The sequence below is a fragment of the Drosophila navojoa genome, chromosome X, assembly GCF_054131105.1.
Source record: "Drosophila navojoa isolate 15081-1374.11 chromosome X, UAZ_NAV_1.0, whole genome shotgun sequence".
In the NCBI taxonomy this organism is placed as follows: Eukaryota; Metazoa; Arthropoda; class Insecta; order Diptera; family Drosophilidae; genus Drosophila; species Drosophila navojoa.
In genome coordinates this window covers 2,800,161-2,822,120 of record NC_142895.1, presented here as the reverse complement: position 1 = coordinate 2,822,120, position 21,960 = coordinate 2,800,161, and the positions used below count along the sequence as shown (strand labels likewise).

General features: G+C 41.3%; 2 protein-coding genes across 3 annotated transcripts in view; one reads left to right on the top strand and one right to left on the bottom strand.

Annotated features, from left to right (window-relative positions):
* Positions 1-9,557, bottom strand: part of LOC108656283 (immediate early response 3-interacting protein 1) — a 98,214-nt gene extending 88,657 nt beyond the window's left edge. Inside the window, exons 1-2 of one of the 2 annotated variants that reach the window (XR_016197276.1) lie at positions 9,228-9,557; positions 9,021-9,167 (exon numbers count right to left, since the gene is read on the bottom strand). Coding sequence is in view for 1 of the 2 variants with exons in the window: in XM_018108303.3 (XP_017963792.1) it covers positions 9,164-9,167; positions 9,228-9,466 (243 nt within the window). In the remaining variant the exon portion in view is untranslated. Of the gene's footprint in view, positions 1-8,884; positions 9,168-9,227 lie in introns of those variants that run through there. The other variant, XM_018108303.3, reaches the window with a different exon arrangement.
* Lgr4 (Leucine-rich repeat-containing G protein-coupled receptor 4) overlaps positions 1-21,960 on the top strand; it is a 35,251-nt gene that overhangs the window by 4,216 nt on the left and 9,075 nt on the right. The window contains exons 2-10 of the mRNA XM_089263140.1: positions 12,757-13,167; positions 13,456-13,570; positions 13,824-13,895; positions 16,878-16,955; positions 17,184-17,255; positions 20,617-20,688; positions 20,746-20,817; positions 20,897-21,040; positions 21,155-21,226. Coding sequence (XP_089119266.1) covers positions 12,757-13,167; positions 13,456-13,570; positions 13,824-13,895; positions 16,878-16,955; positions 17,184-17,255; positions 20,617-20,688; positions 20,746-20,817; positions 20,897-21,040; positions 21,155-21,226 — 1,108 coding nt within the window. The remainder of the gene's footprint in view (positions 1-12,756; positions 13,168-13,455; positions 13,571-13,823; positions 13,896-16,877; positions 16,956-17,183; positions 17,256-20,616; positions 20,689-20,745; positions 20,818-20,896; positions 21,041-21,154; positions 21,227-21,960) is intronic.

Sequence of the window (21,960 nt, the reverse complement as noted above, 5' to 3'; positions counted from 1 at the left end):
ATATACTGACAGAGATAGATTAATAGAGAGAAATATACAGAGAGAGAGAGAGAAAGAGAGAGAGAGAGAGAGAGAGAGAGAGAGAAAGAAAGAGCAATATATAAACAGACAAAGCAATTAAGATAGACATCCATAGAGCTGCGCCTTCTGCCTTTTGTCATTGTTCTGTCAAAGTTAACGCACACTTTTAACTACATTATTAAGTTAATTCCGTTGAGTTACTTACTTATATACATATATATTGAGCTACTCAAGGCCAGGCTCGAGACATAAATCCAATTAGCCGTGAACTGCAGCCTCTCAATCGCTTTGCCTCCAGCTGCTTCGGCTAACTGCTTACATAACCTCAAATACACTTACTCTAGTAGCTCCACAATTTCCGCCCACTCAGTCCAAAAACAAATTTGTTTCTCTATTTATTGGGCCACTTTCCAAACTTCGCAAGCCAGCAGCAAAAAAAAAAAAAGAAAGTAAAATAAATAAATACACAAATCCTTTTTGTGTCGAGGGCGTGAAAGGCGAGGCGACAGGAAAAAACAAGTTAAAGTATTGAAATGGGGTGTACTCGACTAGCAGATATCCTGTAACGGGTAGGTAGTGCTTTGCCAAGCATTCTGGGATGCATTATCTCACAGCTTGACATTATGGGAAATAGCCTTATTGATCTAAGATTCCAGATGCATGACTCTTCATGGAACTTGTAGAAACTTGGCTTTATATAGTTGTAGATAATCACTTCTAGGGAAGTTGTATATCGTTTGAAATATTCATTGTTCATATATCACATCTGTTTTCTTAAAATTTTCTGCGCTTAAAGCCATGTAAGCTTATCGAGATTTATCAATCATTGGAAAAAGGTTTTAGGAATACGATAAGCTTAAAATCCAAAAAGACATATATCAAATTTGAAGCCTCTAGCTTATTGGGCTGACGAGATCGCTGAGATCATGTGGGCGTATAGGCTCAGGTTTGTCTTCCCAAGCAACTATGAGCATACTTTGTGCTACGCCCATGCCTACTCCCTATCCCTATCCATACAGGGTATGCATAGAGCACAGAATGAAGAAAACAAATAAAATATTATGAAGGGCTTGCGTTAGTTCATAATAATGGACTAGTTGCATGGAGCCATGTTAAGTCATCCGGCACGTCCATTGGCTGCCACACACATGGAAAATGGTCTGAAGTCCGATTTTCGATTTAAGCTCGTGTCGCCCCTGGCTGATGCCAGCGCATGGCTGGGTACGGGCTAGGGCAGGACATGGGGGGCGGGGGGGCCTCAGCCGGAATGTGCGTATCGGTCGAGTAGTCAGTGGTTTGTAATTTGAATACTGAGCCCATTCAGCGAGCCATCATTATTTATGGACGGTCGGCTTCGAGATGTGCAGCTAATGACATAGACCCCCACTAGATGGCGCCCCTTCGCTGCCACGAAGTTTGCGCTAATCGACGCCAAAAGCCAAACCAAATATCAAGTGACAAGTGCCACAACTAAGTGCAGAGCAGATAGCTGATTAGCATGATACCCTGTAAATACAAGAGTGAGCTGAACGGGAGGTTTGACTCAGCAGCCAACTGCATGAGCTTGGGTATACCCTACATATACTCTGTGAAGAGTGACTTGACCTTGACTATCATAGCTGGCCTGGAAATGTAGGATAGAGCTCAGTAACTCTTGGGAACATTTTGGAGCACAGAGAAAATATCTGCTGACAGCTATTTGAATCGTAAATACCCTGCAAGCACAAAAGTGAGTGGGGAGAAGGAGCTAGGATATGAGATGATGATATGTTCTATATTTTATCTATCTATTTATATATCTATACGAAACTCCCTGACCTGATAGTCGAACCATGAATACCCTGTGAACATTGGTAGCGACATACTTGAGGCATATGTGTTCTGAGCCAACAGAGAGAGAGAGAAAGAGAGAAGGAGAGAGATATATATATAGAGAGGGGAGAGAGAGAGAGATATATGGCTCATGATCTTTGTAAACCTTGATGCTTGTAGGGAGAAATTTGATCTTCTATTCGTATCCCACATATCAAACCCTGAGATTTCTGAGATTTCGCATATGTATTCAAGTATATTTCAACAAGTAAACTCTATACAATGTCCAAAATTCATTTCGACTACTCACAGTAGACCACAGCTGGAGGTTTTTCATGCAGTAAGACGATATAGATTTATATTTTTTACCGTCATCCTAATTGAATTGTCGGCAGGTGTAATGGCAGGCTAAAAGGTTACGCATCATTAGTGTATGACGCTGCGGATGGATGAAAGTGAAAACTTGAGCATATTCGCTCTGGGATACCTCTCAAGGTCTGTAATTGAGCTAAGTGATGGAAGCGCGGCAGTGCCACTGACCAGTCCCCATTGAGTGATTGTCTCAATGGAATCGATGCCAAATGTTTATGAGCCTCTGGATTATCGACAAAGCAGCTGTCCAAAGTGTCAGCCCAAGCACTTAGGCCCAATGATAGGAACGTGTTATCCGAACAGTCGCCAGAGTTCGACTAGTTTTTCATGTTGAATCTGCTTCCCCCGTCTCTTTATTTTTTTGGCAATCAACCTTGAGAACTTTCCGAAATCGAAATAAACATTTATTGCCAGCTGAGGAGGCCCACCGTCTTAGTGTTCAGTGACAACTGCTGCGGCGGCTTAGCAAGTCTTTTGGGTTATTTGAATTCATGAACTTTTACCGAAGGCTTTCCATGATGAAAATCGCTAAGAAGTTCTGTGTTGACTGAAGGAGCGAGTGTATCACAGGAGGTTGATTGAAAGACTGATTGAGCGACTCACTGAATTAATGTGTTATTGATTGACTGATTGATGAATCGAGTGATTGATATTATATTGATCTGATTGACTGATAAGCTGATTGATTGGCTGATTGACTATTGAAATGTCGAGAAATTGATTGTGTGATGATTGATTACTGTCTCGTATAGACTGAAGGAGAGACTAGTCAAAGACTGGCTGACTGATTGATTGACTAGCTGACAGGGTGTTTGTTTGATTGATTGATTGGCTTGGTGAAAAGTCTGATTGAATGCTTGACTACCTGCCTCAAGCTGAGCGACTGATTGATAGTGTATATAACGGACTCATTAACTATCATTATATGGAACATAGCCAGGCTAATAGAGTCAATGATAGTCTGATTGAACAACCGAATGATAGAGACACTGATAGTAGACAATCAATCAATCGATTCGATAACTATTGAGCTAACTGATTAATTACGTGAATAGTTAACTATCTGTCATACTGATTGATAGATGTAACTAATCGATGCAGCCCTTTTCAATGATGACTAAATGATTGATGATTCGATAAACAATATAAAAGCTCTGCCAAATATTCAACCGAAAACACAAAGTCAAATGGAAAGTTGACAAAAATGCAAGCCCAGAGGAAAATAGATTTCGATTTGATTACCAAACATTTGAGATTCCGAAAAGGTTTCAACTGTCTGCCGAGCCGGAGGGAATATTGGGGGTATGCGGGCTTGGGAATGCCTAGACATGCTAATGTCAGGCTAGCTCCAAATAATAATTAACATTTGGCGTTGGGGATTTCGGTTGTCTGTCACTGTCACGCTGTGACTTTTAGCCAAACACAAATGGAGAAGCCGAAAGACAAAGCACAAAAAACCAAACTGGGGAATAGGCAACAAAATGAAGCATTTACACGCTGCCAAAATGCCAGAATGCGCCATGAGGGGGCTGTGGGGTGTGTGTGTGTGTGTGCGGGAGCCCAAATGAAAAATGTCATGCGTAATTTTTTGATTGAAGCGTAAAGGCGGCCAAAGTCTCATCCGAAAGGCCACTCAGTAAACCGCTTAATTTCACAGGAAGCAAATGCGGATGAGGATGAGGATAAGGATGAGGAGGAGGAGGAGGAGGAGGAGGATGAGGATGTGGATGTGGATGTGGATGTGGATGAGGATGAGGATGAGGATGAGGATGCGGATGCGGATGCGGATGCGGATGCGGATGCGGATGCGGACGCGGATGCGGATGCGGATGCGGATGCGGATGCGGATGCGGATGCGGATGCGGATGCGGATGCGGATGCGGATGCGGATGCCTATAAGGAAGTAAATGTAAATCCATATATCTGGTATCTGGTATCGATAGAGAGATTTTCCCGTTGACTTGAAGCAATTCTATGACTTATGAACTAACTTGATTGCAATTTCTTTGCTTAATCGATATACATATCGATAGGCATACTCTCTCTCTCTCTCTATCAGTGCAAACAAACCAAGGATACAATCTATTTGGAGGAGACGCCACCATCTCCAACACTCAGCTCCCTCTCTATCTGCTATATAGTAATTCGTTGATAATTGCTTTAGGCACTTGCGATTTGTTTGCTTAATCGATATACATATCGATAGGCATACTCTATCTCTCTCTATCTTTCTCTCTCTGCTTCAGCCTTCATGAAATCACTCATCAATGCAAACAAACCAAGGATACTATCTATTTATTGGACACGCCACCATCTCTAGCACTCCGCTCCTTATCACACGTCCTGGGCTGTCCTAGCGCCGGCTATAACAATAAGCATTTGTATTAATTTGTGCCTTGGTTGTTGCCATTTATTGACTTCCCGGTCCCGCTGACTATGATTAATACACTCGGCATTTTTTGTTGGCGGCGGCGGAGGTAGAGAGAGGTAGAGGCGGTAGAGGCGGCCCATGAAGTAATTAAATTTCTCGTACAAACAATGTACATGGGTCTTTAATGGGTTAACAATTAACCCATTGGTATGCGCCAGACATGGCTATCTGCTAAGTGCTCCACTTCTCTACCAATGCACATATACATACATATAGATATCTATATATATATAGATATATCTTTGTATATATATATATAAGTTGAGGCATTTAAATATTTGCCTAATTTTGCTTTAAAAATAAAGACTCTTACAGCATTTTTAGCACATTTTCAGCAGCAGTTTCAGGTGGGGAGGGGGCCTAGAGAGGCGGTAGGGAGAGTATGGGGCACCGTCATTGCTTAGCTGCCCCATTTGTGTTTATTATCAGGCATTCGTGTGTGTTTTTTTGTTTTTGTTTTCGTTTTCGTTTTCGTTTTCAGTTTGTTGCTGTGTTTACAACAACTTTTGCTCTGGCATTACGAATCGTAGCACTGATTATGCCCATCGACTATGATCTCTGGATACTAGATAGCTGGCCAGCTAGATGGACTCGTGATGCCAAAAAACAGACATCGCCAGCTACATTTTGAATCTAAACAGCAGCGCAGAGTGAATCGAACTTTTGGAATTCCGATTCGATTTGCTTATCTTAAAAAAACATATAGATATATAATATATATATATAACGGCGCTTACCTCACCGTAGGACAAAAACAATGCCCGAAACATTTCTGACGGCTCTTAAAATATATGAGTTATTTAAATTTTCATCAACTTTGGAGAGTGGAGAGCTCCACAGCAACAGCGAAAATGAACCCAATTTGATTTCGATTGCTGTTGCCTTTGCGCTTTTCTCTTTCGCCTGTTCGTAAAGGTTTTTCATAATTTTGATTTACTGTGCGTAGGTGGCGACAGAGAGAGAAAGACAGATAAGAAAGAAAAAGAGCAGCAGAGATTCTCGTGCTTATCTCTAGGTAAAGGATGAGAAGAGGCTAATGGAAGGAAGTAGACGAGACGAAACAAACAAAAGCGTGTCAGGATAGGAGATTTTCTATTCCAAAGTATAGTTGACAGAGAGAAATAGAGGAGAAATGGGCTTAGTAGACGAGATAGAAGATGAGCGAGTAAAAGAATGAAAATATAGCTGAAGCAAGTTAAAAGAAGTTATATAAAGAAAGATTAAAGAATATTCTCCCTCAGAAAGAATGCACAATGTGAGAAAAGAAGGGAGAAAGGAGATAATAGAAAGAGATAAAGGACATCAGAAATAAAGCTCTTCGGTAATAGCTAAAGAAAGATGAAAGGAAAGAGTTTAAAGGAAAGCGAGATGAAAAGATGACAAGAAAGAAAGATAGAAAATGTAATGAAGAGAGAGAGAGAGAGAAGAAGAGACAAAGATTTCTACTCATTCCTTTTTCTCTCAGTGCAAATGGGCCATTCAAGAATCAATTAGAGCAAACACAACTGAAATTTGTTTTACTTAAAGTACTAAGTAGAGCCCCAGTTCGCTAGCTTTTAAGTTCGTTTCTTAGAAAAGGGTTCACAAAAACCAGTTCCATTTCCCACTCCCAGCTTTGGCGGCCTTGGGCCCCATTGAATTGAACTCTTTAAGGTATATTTAGTGCCAATTGGCATAGAACAGAGAGCAGACGTCACAGGCGACGCGCACTTCTCGGGTCATTACGTGGGGGCTCTGCAGAGAGGATCCCATCATAGCGAAGCACTCGACCCATAATCGACAAATTTGACAAGCTGTTTACACGCCCAGACCCCAAACAAAAGCAAAAGCAAGAGCAAGACCAGAAAATGGAAGAAGGAACCCAACAACAACGACGACGAGTCGAGGCGACCTGCTTTGACCCGATAACATTTCTCGAAAGTATTTCGGGTGTGCGAGCGTCAGTCTGTGTGTGTATGTGTGTGTGTGTGTGCATTGGCATAAGTCGATCGTTTTCTTTATTCTTTATAGCCGTGCTTTCTATTTTGGTGGCACGCCAGCCTCGCCGCCCGTCCGGCCCCTGGCTAGCATTTGCTTGGCTGCATGCGAAAGCATTTGCTTTAATTATTCGAATTGGACATAAACAAAAGCAGCCAGCAATTGGCATTAGTGGAGGGAGGGGGAGGGGAGGAGGGGAGGCAAGCTGAAGCGCTTTGCTGTGGTCAAACGATAATTTGGCCCAGACTGTGAAACGTCAGGTGGCTCCGTTGCTGGGGCTCGCTCTAGACCTGATGCGAGGCCAAGGCCGTGAGGCGTCCGCCGCCAGCCCTATCTATGGCTCATCAATCACAGCGCAAACATTTCAATTGCTGGCAAATGTGTTGACAAAACGTCAGCAGGCTCGACGGCCGTGGTCCGTGTCCGGGAGCCCATACCGGGCGCCGCTTGTTTATTCGCGCGTCTCGCAACCCCTTCTGGGCGAACGCCCGCACATTAGCAACACGTGTCAAGTGCTCGCCTGCCCCGCTGCCTCCGTTGGCGTCGTCATTCGAGCTGCTGCTCGAGCATCTTACTCCTTCTTGGCCCGGTTCTCATTAACCCTGCTCCGATCTCTTTTCCCCGCTTAACGCCTCCTCGCTTCGACTCCGCCAGCTGTGGTCTCAGCTTCCTCTCATGCTGTCTGTCGCCTTCTCTAATACCTCTTGGCCTCCACCAGCTCGGCTGCCGCCCTCGCCTGCTTTCCCCCCTGCTTTCCCACTCGGCTGCACTTAATTACGCTTTTATGGAGCCATCCGCTACGCCAGCTCGCACCCATTGTTGTCGCAGTTGCATTTCGCTGACTTTGGCTTTCATTGCTGTCAGCTGAGTTATGAGCTGATGCAATTGCTGCAGCAGCCATTCTAAGCTGCCCTCCCAGGCTCCCTCATGTTGTCGCTCCCTAGTTGTTGTTGTTGTTTATGTGTCTTAACATTGTTTTGGACTTTTGTGAACCTCGTGGCTTCCACATGAGCTTGACTCGCTTGACTCACTTGACCCCAACGGCACTTGTGCTCCTCCCTCCATAGCGTTAGATCTATCTAGGGTCTGTCCGTTAAATGGAATTCGAAATCTTCTGTTTCATTCTAAATAAAGACTTTGGCTCTTTAATTCCTTTGTTTCTGGCATTGCTTCTTTTGGCTCATTTAGTTTATTATAAATATGATTTTTATTTTGTTTATTATGGAAAGTATTTGCTATTCTCTTTTGTTATATTTATAAATAAAGTATTTCCACACTAAATATGCAAAATGTTTGAATTGCTTTGCAGCTGCCCTGCTTTGCGGCTCATCATAATGGCAAAGAGTTGGCTACCAGCAGCTGCCCTCTAGGCTAATTGACCCATCAATGTGAATTGCTAGATCAGGCATGGATCTGCCTTATGCTTTGATCAGAATATTTTGCTTAGAGAATACTTTGCTTTGATCGATCGAGGGAGAGGGAGTGGGAGAGAGAAAGAGAGAGAGAGAGAGAGAGAGATAGAGAGAGAGACACAGAGAGAGAGAAAGAGAGAAAGAGAGAGACACAAAGAGAGAGAAAGAGCAAGAGAGAAAGTGAGAGAGAGAGAGATAAAGAGCGAGAGTTAGAGAGAGAGACACAGAGAGAAAGAGTGAGAGGGACACAGAGAGAGATTCACGTTGTCTATGTCTTATCTCTATCATTTTGCTCTCAGTTCTTCATTGTAACTTTTTCTGCCTTCCCTCACTCTCTCTCTCTCTTTTTCTCTCTCTGTCTCTCTATCTATATCTTTTGTGTCTCAGTATCCTCTTAGGTTAGTTATCTATCGTGTTTTCAATTTACCTCTATTACTCTATCAGAAAGAAGATTTTGGAAGTAGTTCAACCTCTTCCAATCTTCATTTATCTTTTGTCTTCTTCACCTAGTTATTCAATCTCTCTCTCCCCTTCTCTGTTTCCCTCTATTTCTCCATCTCACTCTCCGTCTCTCACCTTACCCTCCTCTCTACCTCTGTCACTATATATGTTTCTCAATTCTTACTCCCTTCACCCTTATCTCTCTGTCAATCGTTGCTAATCATTTCCCTCAATCATCTATCTCCATCTCCTGCTCTCTCCGTCTTGCTCAGAGTCTGCAGATTATACTCCTGTTGTGGCGCTAGTGTTCATACACAATTTAATTCCATTTCTTTTCTTTTTTTTTTGTTTACTTCTTTAATTTGTTTCTAAGAACGAGGCCCAAAAGTTACCTCAGTAATGAGAGAGCTTAGAGAGCTTCAAGAACTTTTAGGGTATGCATATTTGATCAACTCTCCGCCCACATGCGATTTATTTCCAATTGTTCTTTGTACATTGTTTTTTTCCCCCTCTACCTTTGTGTATGTGTGTGTGTGTGTATGTGTTTTTTTTACATTTTGTTGGCTATCTTGTTTTTGGTGTAATTCGATTTTTGCTGCTCCTTTTGCCTGATTTACATTTATTTGTTTACCTTTGTCTGCTATTTATTTGTGTGTCTCCTTTCTCTTTTCTGGCTTCCTCCTCTCATGCTCGTTAGTCAACTGAAATGCGAGAGTATATTGGTTTGCTTGCATCCGCTGCAATGGAACTCGACGACTTACCCGAACAACAGTTTGAATGTAATCGTTATAATGTTCACAAATATCAATGGAATCTTGGCAACTGTGCGAATCGAGCGAATTATGTGTAGCACCTGCTCCGTAGTGCTGGGCGGACCATACCGCCGCTGAGCCCTCCGTTGCTGCCAGCCAAATCTGGCCAGAAAACGCTCCTCGTGCAGGACGCAAATGGCATTTAGGCAAAGCAGCGAGGCCTCCATCAGTGCCCCCAGAGTAAACATTTTCACGACTTCTCAAGGAAAATTATGAAAACCTGAATTATTTTCGATGTCAGTTTTAAAGCAACTTTGCCTGAATGAATCAGTATATGAATTGAAGAGATTTCACATTAAATGAAAGTCTATGCCTGCTCAGCCTGGTCTCAGGGAGTGCTGAGATTTTTCCATTGGCCTACTAAGGTCCAGCTCATCGGGTATATTGACTACAGTCGCAACTCTAAATCCGCTTTATTGATGAATCTAAATATATTTGCAAGTGAATATGAACATGTATTCAAATTCACTTTTAACATTCATATTCAAAAACTATTTCAATGACTGAATTTGATTTGAGTATCAATATGAATGTACACAGAGATTCATGTTAATATTCATACTCAAATATATTCAAATGCATGGATATGAAGATTAATATGAATATGCACTTCTCTATGAATATGAATATGAAATTGTATTCAGATTCATGTTTTGTGTATATAAAATTGCATAAAGATTCATGCTAATATTCATACTCGAGCATATCAGAAATATAAGAATGAATATGAAATCTAATTTGAGTATGAATGTGAATATCTACTGAGATTTATGTTAATATTCATACTTATATTCATATATTCCAATGAATATGAATATGAATATAAATATGAATATGAATTTACATATGAATGTGAACATGAAATTGCATTCAAATTCATGTTTATATTCATACTCAAATATATCCGAGATCTAAGAATAAATATGAATATCTACTGAGATACATATATGTCAATATTCAAAGTATGAATTCAGATATTCCAATGAATGAATATCATTATAAATATGAATATGAACTTCCATATATGTATACATGAATATAAAATTGCATTCAGATTCATATTCATATTCTTACTCAAACATATCAGATACATAAGAATGAATATGAAATGCAATATGAGTATGAGTGTGAATATCTACTGGGATTCATGTTAATATTCATTAATATGATGAATATGAATGTAAATATGAATATGAACTTCCATATATATAAATATGAAAATAAAATTCCATTCAGATTCATATTCATATAAATCATAGATATAAGAATGAATATGAAATGTAATATGATGGGTATTATGCAGTCGGTTACGCTCATTCGCAATGCGTTTACACATGTTATTTTTTCTGGTTTTGCCATATACTCATTTGGATTCGAGCAGCTGTCAGCGCAGCTATCAAAAAGTCGCCCACATTGATGGCTTATCGATGGTGCGGAAAGTGTCTCCAAGTGTCATTCCCGGTGTTACACCTACTCGCACAGCACCGCCCCGTCCCGCTCAGCCGCTGCTCGTGGGAGCATTTCACGGTCCATTGAGCCGTGGCCCAAATGTACTGTGCATAATTTTTATTAAAAACAATTTTATTGCATATTTTACATATTGACATTGGCATGTTCGCCTTATTCGCGCATATTCACAATCTGCGATACGCATCCAGCGTTCGCCGATTGCCCCCAATACGATTTTCCATTTCCCATTTCCCACTATCCATCTGGCGGGAATGCATCGTAAAAAATGCTCCGCATTAAATGCAATCGTTAAAAATGATAAATGTGCAATGGCCAAGTGCGGCGGAACTTGGAACTGGAACTGGAGCTGGAGCTGGAACTGGCAATGGAATCGGCCAGACTGCCACTGGAACCAATTGTCCGAGTAAATTTGATTGCTACAAATAGCAATTCCATTTTCATTTCGATTTACATTTTCATCTTTAGTAATTATAGTAAACAGAAACAGATACAGATTGGCGCGCTATGCCTACAGCTACAGTAGTCACTCGATATGTACACACATTTATGAAAAAACAAATATATATATGAGCTTAAAAAGAAATTCCCTTTATGTGTTTCCTTTAACTTTCCCATACAATATCTATATATTATTCTATTATAAAATATTATATTTTAGTTGATCTCAATAGATATTAGTCTTACGATAACGGCTAATATCTCTACCAAATTTCAAGGTCACAGCTGCTTTCAGTGCTGAGTTCACATAGGTTTTATGTCAAATTAAGGGAGGCATCACTGGAATTTCAGTTAAGGATTTCTGCCTATTGCTCAAATACCCTAAGCATTTAAGGCAAATGCTTAACAGCAACTGCAATTTTATCTTTGTAAAGTGTATACGACTTGCAAATACCCTATAATAATATCTTATGTAAGAAAAACTGATATTTAGGATTTCTTCTAGTCAACTAAATTAGCTGGAATTTATCATATAAAGGCTCTCTGAATCGAACTAACTTTCAGAGTTAGAATACAGGGTATTTCCCAGCTCACACTCAGTCACACTAGCCTCTGACCTACTAGACTATATGATTTATTTGTAATCAAATCACAGTCGAAACTGTTGTTGATCTAAAATCCGAAAACTGCATTTTTCAATTTAGCAAATCAAAAATGAAATTGATAATTTACTCGACGTCTTCCGAAAGTATTTGGCCTTCATTGTTTGGCAGCGACTTTTGCTTGATTTTTGTGTATTTTATGAAATTTTCTATATATTTTCTTACTTTTTTTTTGCACTGAATCTAAATGAATAAACAGGGTATATAGGTTTTCGTGCTGACAGCAGGAGACGTGACCGAGATCCGAAATGAAATGAGTATGAATACTGTTGATCAGCAAGACACTGAAGAGGTGGCTAAGTTCTTATGCTCGCCTGTTTATCTGTGTATAGGTCACATATTTATAATATACAGTTTTATTGGATATCATATAATACTCGTTTTATCTATATTACTCATAAGAATCCACAATAGTTTCTTTTTGCCTATCTTGAACAAGCTAAGTCGACCTGTAGAAAACAAATTTAGTCTGAAGATATCTTTGATGAATGATAACATTGGTAATATTTTAGATTTCACTCAAAATTGGAAAGAATTCCTTATCTTGAATGGTATATAATCATATTAGAATGTCTGAAAACTTCATAAAGAATCAATCATGCTCAGCTTTCATAGTGGGTATTTAGCAGGGTATTTAGCAGTCAGGCAAACCCCTCGGGTCTAATTTGTGTCTATTTCCCTCCGACTAACGCAAACAGTTCAGTGTTTGTAAATATTATAGGGTGTGAGTTGAGATTGAAATAATTTACATTGGGATTTCAGCTCGAAATAAAATACTCGATCAATACATGGAGGTATTTGATCTGCTCTATATAACGCTATAAATCAAAGAGCTAACAATCTGATAATATCTTCTTCTACCTCACTTATTCACTCTCTCTCTCTCTCTTATTCTCTCCCCTCTGCAGCACTCTTAAGCCTGAGCATTCTCTCTGCGCTGCTCTCGCTGTCGTCTGTGACGTGGGCCAGCGTGGAGCAGTCAAAGTCGGCCATCAAGGCCAGTGTTGGACAGCGCCAAGTAATGCTCAAGCTGAGCAGCAATGCCATGGACAGTGAACTAGACACCGAGCTGAGCGCCATCGACACGGACATACTGCTGCCGGACGACAAGGACAACTGCCCGGCGGGCTACTTCCACTGCAACACGACGGCGCAGTGTGTGCCGCAGCGCGCCAACTGCGACGGCCGCGTCGACTGCGACGATGGCTCCGACGAGTGGAATTGCGTGAATAACTTTGAGGCCAAGTACTGGGATCATTTGTTTCGCAAGAACTCGTTCGGACGCCAAGGCATGGATGACAGACCCATTGGCGAGTGCTGTGAGTATTCAATACTCAATGCAAGGTCAGAGTAATTTGGCGCCAGCGGTGCGAGTGGCGCCAGCCGATGCCCCCCCGCTCGCACATTGTCGTTCTCTTTCTGTCTCTATATCTATCTATAATCATAGAAATTCGCATGTAAATTTTTTGCATTCAGTTTTCATGCGTTTAATTAAAAGAGTCGAATGATAATTATCCTTGATGCGCACATCAAGTGTAATGGCCACAGTGAGGACTCTTTTAATGCAATTTCTCTTTCATTGTTTACTCTCGCTCTCTCTGCTGCAGTCTGGCCGAATGCGAAGAACTTCAGCTGCCCGTGTCGCGGCTACGAGATGCTCTGCCGTTTCCAGCAGCTCACGGCGCTGCCACCCCAGCTGCCCAGCAACAATCTGGAAACGCTGTAAGTATCGGGTAACCCCCTTTAATGTGCTAAGAACTTGAGCTATGCAGCTGCTTGCTCAGCAGTGCAACTCATTTAGCCTCTGTCTGGCAAAGCCAAACAGTGTTGGCTAACTGCATGAATTCATATGTACATTATGTATTGCTATAAACTTGTTTATTGCCAATTTCCCTCAGTGTATTTAGTATTCATCTTGATTGCTGCTGATGGCATTTGAATTGATTCGGCTCATCTCATTCGGTTTCATTTCCAGCGACCTCACGGGCAACAGTTTCGGCCTCATCGACGCACAGTTCTTCAGCGGCCTGCCCGATGTGGAGAGTCTGTGAGTATTTGTAAAGGATATTAAGCGCGCCAAGCACATATTTGCTAAGAGAATCGAAATTCAAGCAGCGTCAGACCAACTGCGAATGCAGCTCGAAATTTGTGAATGGGTCCTGCGGAAAGTCGTCTATTAGCGTCCTTTGCTATACTTAAAGCAGCCTCAGACATCCCATACAATGGCTGTAGAGCCTTGTAAAGCAGGGGAGTGGGGGTGGCTGTGCTCTGGCATGGCAGACAGCTCGTATCGTGTTTTGCCGGCAGTTGCAGTTTATGTGAAGCTATGCCAAAGGACACTTCTCTACGACCACGGCGCAAGCCGTAAAATCGTTTTAACATACGACGAAATGTGCCTCGCTTCGTTAACACTGCAAACAAATATGCAGGGAAATGCCCGAAAATGTAGCCACAAATGAAATTATAGCGAAGCTGTTATCAAATTTATTTACTGGAAGTGGAAATCTAATAGTATGTTTCGTAGGGAGAGAGACAGAGAGAGAGAGAGAACGGCAATCGGGCAGAGCGTGGGAGAGAAGCGAGTAGAGTTTCGTAGCATAATATCTGTTGGAGTGTAACTGATTATTTGAAGCGCTACTCGAATTGAGGACTTCTTAAGAAATTAAAGACGTCTAGAGGCAAAAAGTGAGATAGAGAGAAAGAAAGATAGAGAGAGAGAAGGGAAAAGGAAGCTGGAGCTCTCTGCTGTAAAAGAGAATCAAAGAAATTTAAGCCAGAAGCTTTGGTCGAATGAGCAGATGCTACGAGAGACAAAGAGAAGGAAGGAGATGGAATGAGAATTAGAAATAGAAGCATTGGGTTGAGAGAGACAAATAAAGAGAAGTAGGAAAATTGCAAACTTCCACTAAAATAGAGAGAGGGAAAGGGAAGAGGAAGAAATATTGAAGAGAAAAGACATATAAGGACGCCAACAAAGAGGGACAGAGCGAGATATTGAGAAAGAGAGAGCAGGAAATGGAGAAAGAGAAAATCCTTATATAAAAAGAGAGAGAATTGTATGCAGTGAAATGCGGAATGAGGAAAAGAGAAAGAATGAGAAACAGAGAGAGAGAGAAAGAGACAGGAAGAGAGAGAGAGAGAAAAAAGAGATAAAAAGCTGTAGTAACCGAGAAAGAGAGGGAGAGAGGGAGATAAACAGAAACATATACCACATAGTTAGAGATAAAGAGACAAATCGCCTCTCAGACACACAAATGCCAATGAGTGAAGTACTCCTACTTTTCGCTCAGTGTAGCTGCCGTTGATTCATTTGCTATGGTCTACATTGCCGTACTTTGTAGTAAATGGTTTGGGCCGTCTGTTGCTATACGAGCATATTGCCTATTGGCCGCATTGCTTAAGCCTAAGCACTTGAAAATCCATCACCGGGAGAGCTTACGCCTGGTCACATGTGTGAGATGCCTCAGCCAAGATTCCGACTCGGTAGTGCCCCCCACTCTGCTCGCTGAGTGACAGTTGCTCCGCAACTGCGAAAGCCGCTGTCAAGTGTTGCTGTTCTTTCTGAAACTCACAAATTCACGCAACGCCCTAATTATAACGCTCGGGACTATCGAATGCAGAGACAAAGATGACGCCACGTCCACGTCCCGGTGCCTTCGAGACGGTCCTCAGTGTGCGTGGGCGTTGGACATGCATGAAAATTAAATTGACCGTAGGCTGTCCGAGCGAGCACAACAATGTCAGAAGTGTGTGGAAGTTTGCAATGTGCGGTGATTGTAAAAAGATAATGACCAACCAGCAGATACCCTATAAATGATGTAAGAAGTTAAGTATCCTACAGCTGCACTAAATAGATAGCTTGAAGAGCGAATACTTAACTATATAGTTTGATAATAATTTCGAGAGTGATGAATATCCTACAGAGGGTCTTTGAGTCTTTGAGAGTCCTTAAAGGTTTATATAAGGAAAGTATTCGATTCATATCTAGCGTGATCAATATAAGGATAGTATTCCAAGAGATGGATACCCCATTGGGAATGCAACCAAGCCCACAGAATCTCCATGACAAAGTTAAGACACCCTAGAAGTATCCATCCACACATATTCCATATTCATAATGAACGTGCTGAGGGAAACGAAAACTCAACCTTTTCAGATTGAGATGGAACTATTTGCGGTTTTGTCTTCTCACTGAGCTCACGTAAGCAAAGTTTTTCTCTGTGGTAATTGAATATAACTGAATTTGCCAGTTGACAGAGTGCGGAGAGTAGGAGAGTTGCCTTCCTGTTGCGCTGCTCGGTGCACGCCTCGATAATTCTATGGCTGGGCATATTAAGAGATAAACAAAAATTTCTCGCCTTTCTTAATGCAAACTTTTAGTTTTGCTCGAGCACAACTTTCGCAGCACAACAGACGCAGAACTTGACAATTGAATTTCGAATTTATTAAGTTGCACCCATTGTTTCCCTGTGTGTGCATAACTTTATATAAATGTGATGAGACATACGTATAACGGGAGATTTATGGATGTAAATATGTGTATCTGTATCTGTATCTGTATCTGTATCTGTATCTGTATCTGTATCTGTATCTGTATCTGTATCTGTATCTGTATCTGTATCTGTATCTGTATCTGTATCTGTATCTGTATCTGTATCTGTATCTGTATCTGTATCTGTATCTGTATCTGTATCTGTATCTGTATCTGTATCTGTATCTGTATCTGTATCTGTATCTGTATCTGTATCTGTATCTGTATCTGTATCTGTATCTGTATCTGTATCTGTATCTGTATCTGTATCTGTATCTGTATCTGTATCTGTATCTGTATCTGTATCTGTATCTGTATCTGTATCTGTATCTGTATCTGTATCTGTATCTGTATCTGTATCTGTATCTGTATCTGTATCTGTATCTGTATCTGTATCTGTATCTGTATCTGTATCTGTATCTGTATCTGTATCTGTATCTGTATACACATATATATATTTAATTTGTATCTCTATCTTTTCGCCCTATCCGTGCGCAGAGTTCTCAAGTTCTGCGCAATCCGTGAGATTGCCTCGCATGCATTCGACAGACTGGCCGCCATTCCGCTAAAGACACTGTAAGTAGAGGTTGGGGGCTCCGCTTACTCCACTTTTGGCTGGGGCATAACTCTTAATTAGGTCTTATTATTAATGTGTTCTTAATTTATTTGCTGCTGTTGCTGCCGCTGCGTTGGCTGCCTTTCGAATTGGCCCCGGCCTGGCAACAGTTTTTATATGCTGCTGCTACATCAATACTTTCTCTTCCTGCTTTTCATTAAATGTTCCCTCGTTCTTTTTTTTTCCAGCTATATGGATGACAATGAATTATCGCGCCTGCCCGAACACTTCTTTGCGCCGGGCAATCAATTGCGCATTTTGTAAGTATTATTAACTACTATTTTACTGTAATGGGTCGCATAATTAACTGTTAAGTGGGTTTGCCCTTGGTCACACGTTTACATTTGGGGGTTGTTGTTGGGCAGATGGAAAGAGATAGACGTATATATATCTAAGGGGGTATTTTAGGCTTTGCTTGGGCTAAATTTCCTTGGTATGATATATTATTGGGTGGAGTTTTGTATAGCTTAAGGAGTTAGTTAGGCAGCTATATATTTGTTGTAGTTTATTCAAGTGAAACGCTTGCTCTACTGATGGCAATGTATATTGCGCATACGCCACGTGCGCCGCATTCAATTTCTAAACGTTTTAATATTGCACAATTTATTATTTATATTGATTATTTAGAAAGAGAGGCAGAATCAGCTTTCGCTTGTTCATTTTTGCTGATATTTGCATTTTGGTTAGAAAAACGCTTCGAATTTATTTCAAAATATTTCTGATAATAAATTTAGTTGCATTAACGCTTTATGTGGCAGTTCACTTATGAAATTTGCATAAATTCAAATTGAAAACAAGCGCAAATATTGTAGCTAGCAGTAGCCGACTGCATAATGCTCTTGATATATCGTAAGAGAAATAATTTGACTTTCGATATAATGAACTGTCAACCTTGAGATCGGTAGATACATAAAACAATGGATTTATCTTAAGTTCTCCTTGCAAGTATTACATTTCTTATACCTTTTCCACGTTCCGTAATGAGTCGATCTTAGGAGCCTATGAGATGGCAAACCAACGAGAGATTGTGTTCCATATTTCAATTTTTAAGCTAAAAAATCAGCGAAAGGGATCTGATGGAAGAACATTTCCAAGAGCTTAATGCCCCATTATTCATATTTATAATAACGATAATCCCTCTCAATACTTTACACTATTGTAAGCGCAAACTATTATTAAAATCTCTAAGCTTGCATTTTACCCATGATATATTTATGTTCATATGTATGTATATATTATTATTTATGCATATATTTTTTATTTTGATAAATGTTCTGTTTTATAGGTCTTTCATAGGTTTTTTATATAGTTTTCTATTGATAATATTTTACATAAAAATTAGTTTAAAATACTTAAAGTTTTACTTGAGTTTCTCAGAGCTTATGCAGTCCCTAATCGAGCCCCTACACAGATCTCTACAAAAACCCCTAATGCAGTCCCTACACAGACCCCTAATGGAGCCCCTACACAAGGTCCGTAGACCAGGCCCTACACAGACCCCAACAAGGACACCTATACAAACCCCTAATCGAAACCCTACACAGACCCCTGCATAAACCCATAATGGAGGCCCTAGACCAGACCCTACACAGACCCCTCTACAAACCCCTAATCGAACCCCTACACATACCCCTACATAAGCCCCTAATGGAGCCCCTACACAAAGCCCGTAGACCAGACCCTACACAGACCCCCCCACAATCCCATCGACAGCCTCCGCTGGCGCTTTCTATGCACATTGTCTGCATTTCGCCTGAAAATCGATGCAACGATAAGCGATTTTAATGAATGCTGCCAAACTTATTGCCGTGTGCACAACTGTACCTGTGGGATAATATGCCAGCAATCTGAGTCTGGCTATAAAATTTTTTTTATATATATTTTTACGTTTCACCTTGTCAGAGTTCAGGGGGACAAAAGTGCTTATTAACGCAACTGGCATGAGGTGAAACGAACAACAACAAAAAAAAAATAAAATAAAATAAAGGCTGTAATTGCCAATAACTATATAGAAGATAAGGACACACACACACCCACACACACACACATATACACTTCAGGTATTGCACAGAGGCGCATAGAGGACAGTTATGTGCACTCACAATTGTTGATTGTATCATCATTTCTCTACATGTGTGTGTGTGTGTGTGTGTGTGTAGATGAATACCAGCTGATAATAAGCGTATATATGTGTGTTTGTGTGTGTGTGTGTGTGTGTGTGTGTGTGTTGCAGCCATTGTTGCGTATACGCAACGCCTGCCAGTTGGGGCCATAAAGTGAGCCATTGTTTGGCCTCGGCTGACGGCTCACTTTCGGGCGGGGAGCTTGGCAGCCCTACAATAAATATATTAGCACACACACTTGCCGAGGGGCAGCAAAGTTTTGTGGGCGTGGCAGTTCCGGTCTGAGCAGTTGTAGCCAAAAAAAGAGTGAGAGAGAGAGAGAGAGAGAGGAAGGGAAGCAGCCAACAGCAGCCGGCGACAAGAGCAAACTAAAGCGGAAAACAAAACAAAAACACATAAACAACTCAGTTACACTTTGCACACCCTCGAAAGCGGAAGCGGGGAGGCGTTTGTCGGCTTAGCTTCGGTTTGACTGCAACGGAATCACAGCTGCTCTTGCGGCAGCATTGACACACGGACTGCGGACGCTGAGGCAGGGCCTGTAGGGCGCAGAGAACAGAGTTGCATTTAATGGCTTATTAAGTTGCTCGCTAGGTATACCTCTCTCTCTCTCTCTCTCTCTCTCTCTCCCACTCTGTCTATCTCTGTTGCTGTCTCAGTCTCAGTCTCTGACCGTGCTCTAACATTTTATGGCCTAGCCGAGGGTATTATGCATGCCACATGAAGCATGCAACATGCCTGCCAGATTTATGAGCTTGATGGAAACATTTATCATGCCATCTCCATCGAGGCTTCGTCTGCTCATTGCCCAACTTTGAGTCGAATCAGTTGACAGCTGTCGCTCATTATTGAGCACATATACGCTCGCACTTTGGGTAAGGTGAGGGCGGTCGAGTATGGACAGCAAGACGGAAATTGCAATATTCACTAATTTCATAGACTGTATGTCGAACATTTATAGTCCCCGCTAGCCTCATCTCAGAAGAGGCATTCAGGTGCATGTATATGTATGCCTACCGTATATATGGACTGTATACCTATTCTACTGTGTCTTAAAAAGCCTTAGAATCCATCACTAGACTACTGGGAAGCTTACATAAACTAGAAAAGCTATATCTTAGCCAGTGCTTGAACTTAATCTATGTTGACCTTCTCTACAAATCGCTAAAGGGAAATTCAATTATGCAATACATAGGCTGATCCAGATGTAGTGACAATACTTTCAATAGCACTACTATCTAAATGACCAATCAAAAAATATTTAATTTCTTCCACAAGCTCATTTCTAAAGCAAACAAAGAAATACCTTAAAGCATTTAAATTTGAATTTCTCCTCTTATTCGCTCACTTATAAAATATGCAGGTATTATAGAGCTACTATGCTCGGCCAGCTATAAGAAGAGCATTCAGTTTTCGGTCCATATGCTCATGTTCTACTCCCTTGGCTGTGTTCATTCTTGGCGCGCATTAAAAAACAATTTTTGGTCTAATGTTTCAGAATTTTGGCACGCAATCAACTGAGCCGTCTGAGCAGCAATAATTTTCGCTATCTGCAGCAATTGGAGGATCTGTAAGTAAAGCCCATTTGGTAAGCGCGCCGAAACCAGAACTAACCTTTGCTCCACAGCGATCTGAGGGGCAATTTGATAGCTAGCTTCGATGCGTCCGTTTTCGCAGAGCTGCAGAGCCTGCAGGTGCTGTAAGTGGCATTGATATGATCTTAAGAGCTCGGCTATATAGACAACACTAATTGTACACCCCTCCCTCCCCCCTCACAGCTATTTGAACAACAATCGTCTGCAGCAGCTACATTTGGGCATGTTTCCCAGCAATTTGCTTCATTTGCATACGCTGTCCTTGGCGCACAATCAAATTGCGAGCATTGAGGCGAACACGTTCACATTTCCACAGCTTCGACACTTGTAAGTACTCCCCAATGGGAGGGAATGAGATGGAGTGACTACGCCAGGGGGGCCAGCGGGGGAATCCCACTCGAAGCTCTAACATTTTATGAATGCTTTTTGTGGTCTTTGCAGATTTTTGGCTGGAAATCAATTGTCTTACATACGGGAGGGAACCTTTTGCAACCTCAGCTATCTGCAGGGACTGTAAGTTACAAAGGAAACAAACAAACAAGAGCATACGGAAAGGTTTCTTCTGTGGCTCCACTAATGCGTGCACGACTCGACTAGGCATATACCCTGTTCGCGCTTAAACTGTGCTGTGCTGTCGATCCAGTTGGGCGCGAGGGACTAGGAACAGTGGGCCAAGAGACATGATAGATGGCGCATATACCCTGTAGATGGGCAATGCGACAGACAGAGATATACCCTGTCAATGCAGCACAATTGTTTTGGTTTCAAGTCAAGCTGACTAGAAGAGAGCATGCTTATAGCATAGTTAGCTAGATGATAGACTACCTACATACCCTGTAAATGGGCATAGCTAGAATTGATTTGATCAGGCCAAGGTTAATGTAGTCATAAGCTCAAAATATATTTCTAGATTAGTTTTTGCCTGCCTACGCAACTGACAGACTAGCCAATACCCTGTTAATGCATAGACTTTGATTCGAACCAAATAAAACTAGTTTGCTTACCAATGAAATACTATATATCTAGATTAGAGAAGCATGCATTGGTTTTCTACATGATGGAATAGACATATACCCTGTAATTGAGTTAGCTGTGGCTTCGTTTGCCAGGCTGGTAATATACCCTGCATATAATCTGTTATCATTAATTCATTCATACATGAAGACAAGTGCATCGTTGGCTTCGCATACGCCCCATTCATGCATCACTTCCTCTACAGGGTATTCGAGCGTAAGATGTGTGGTCGG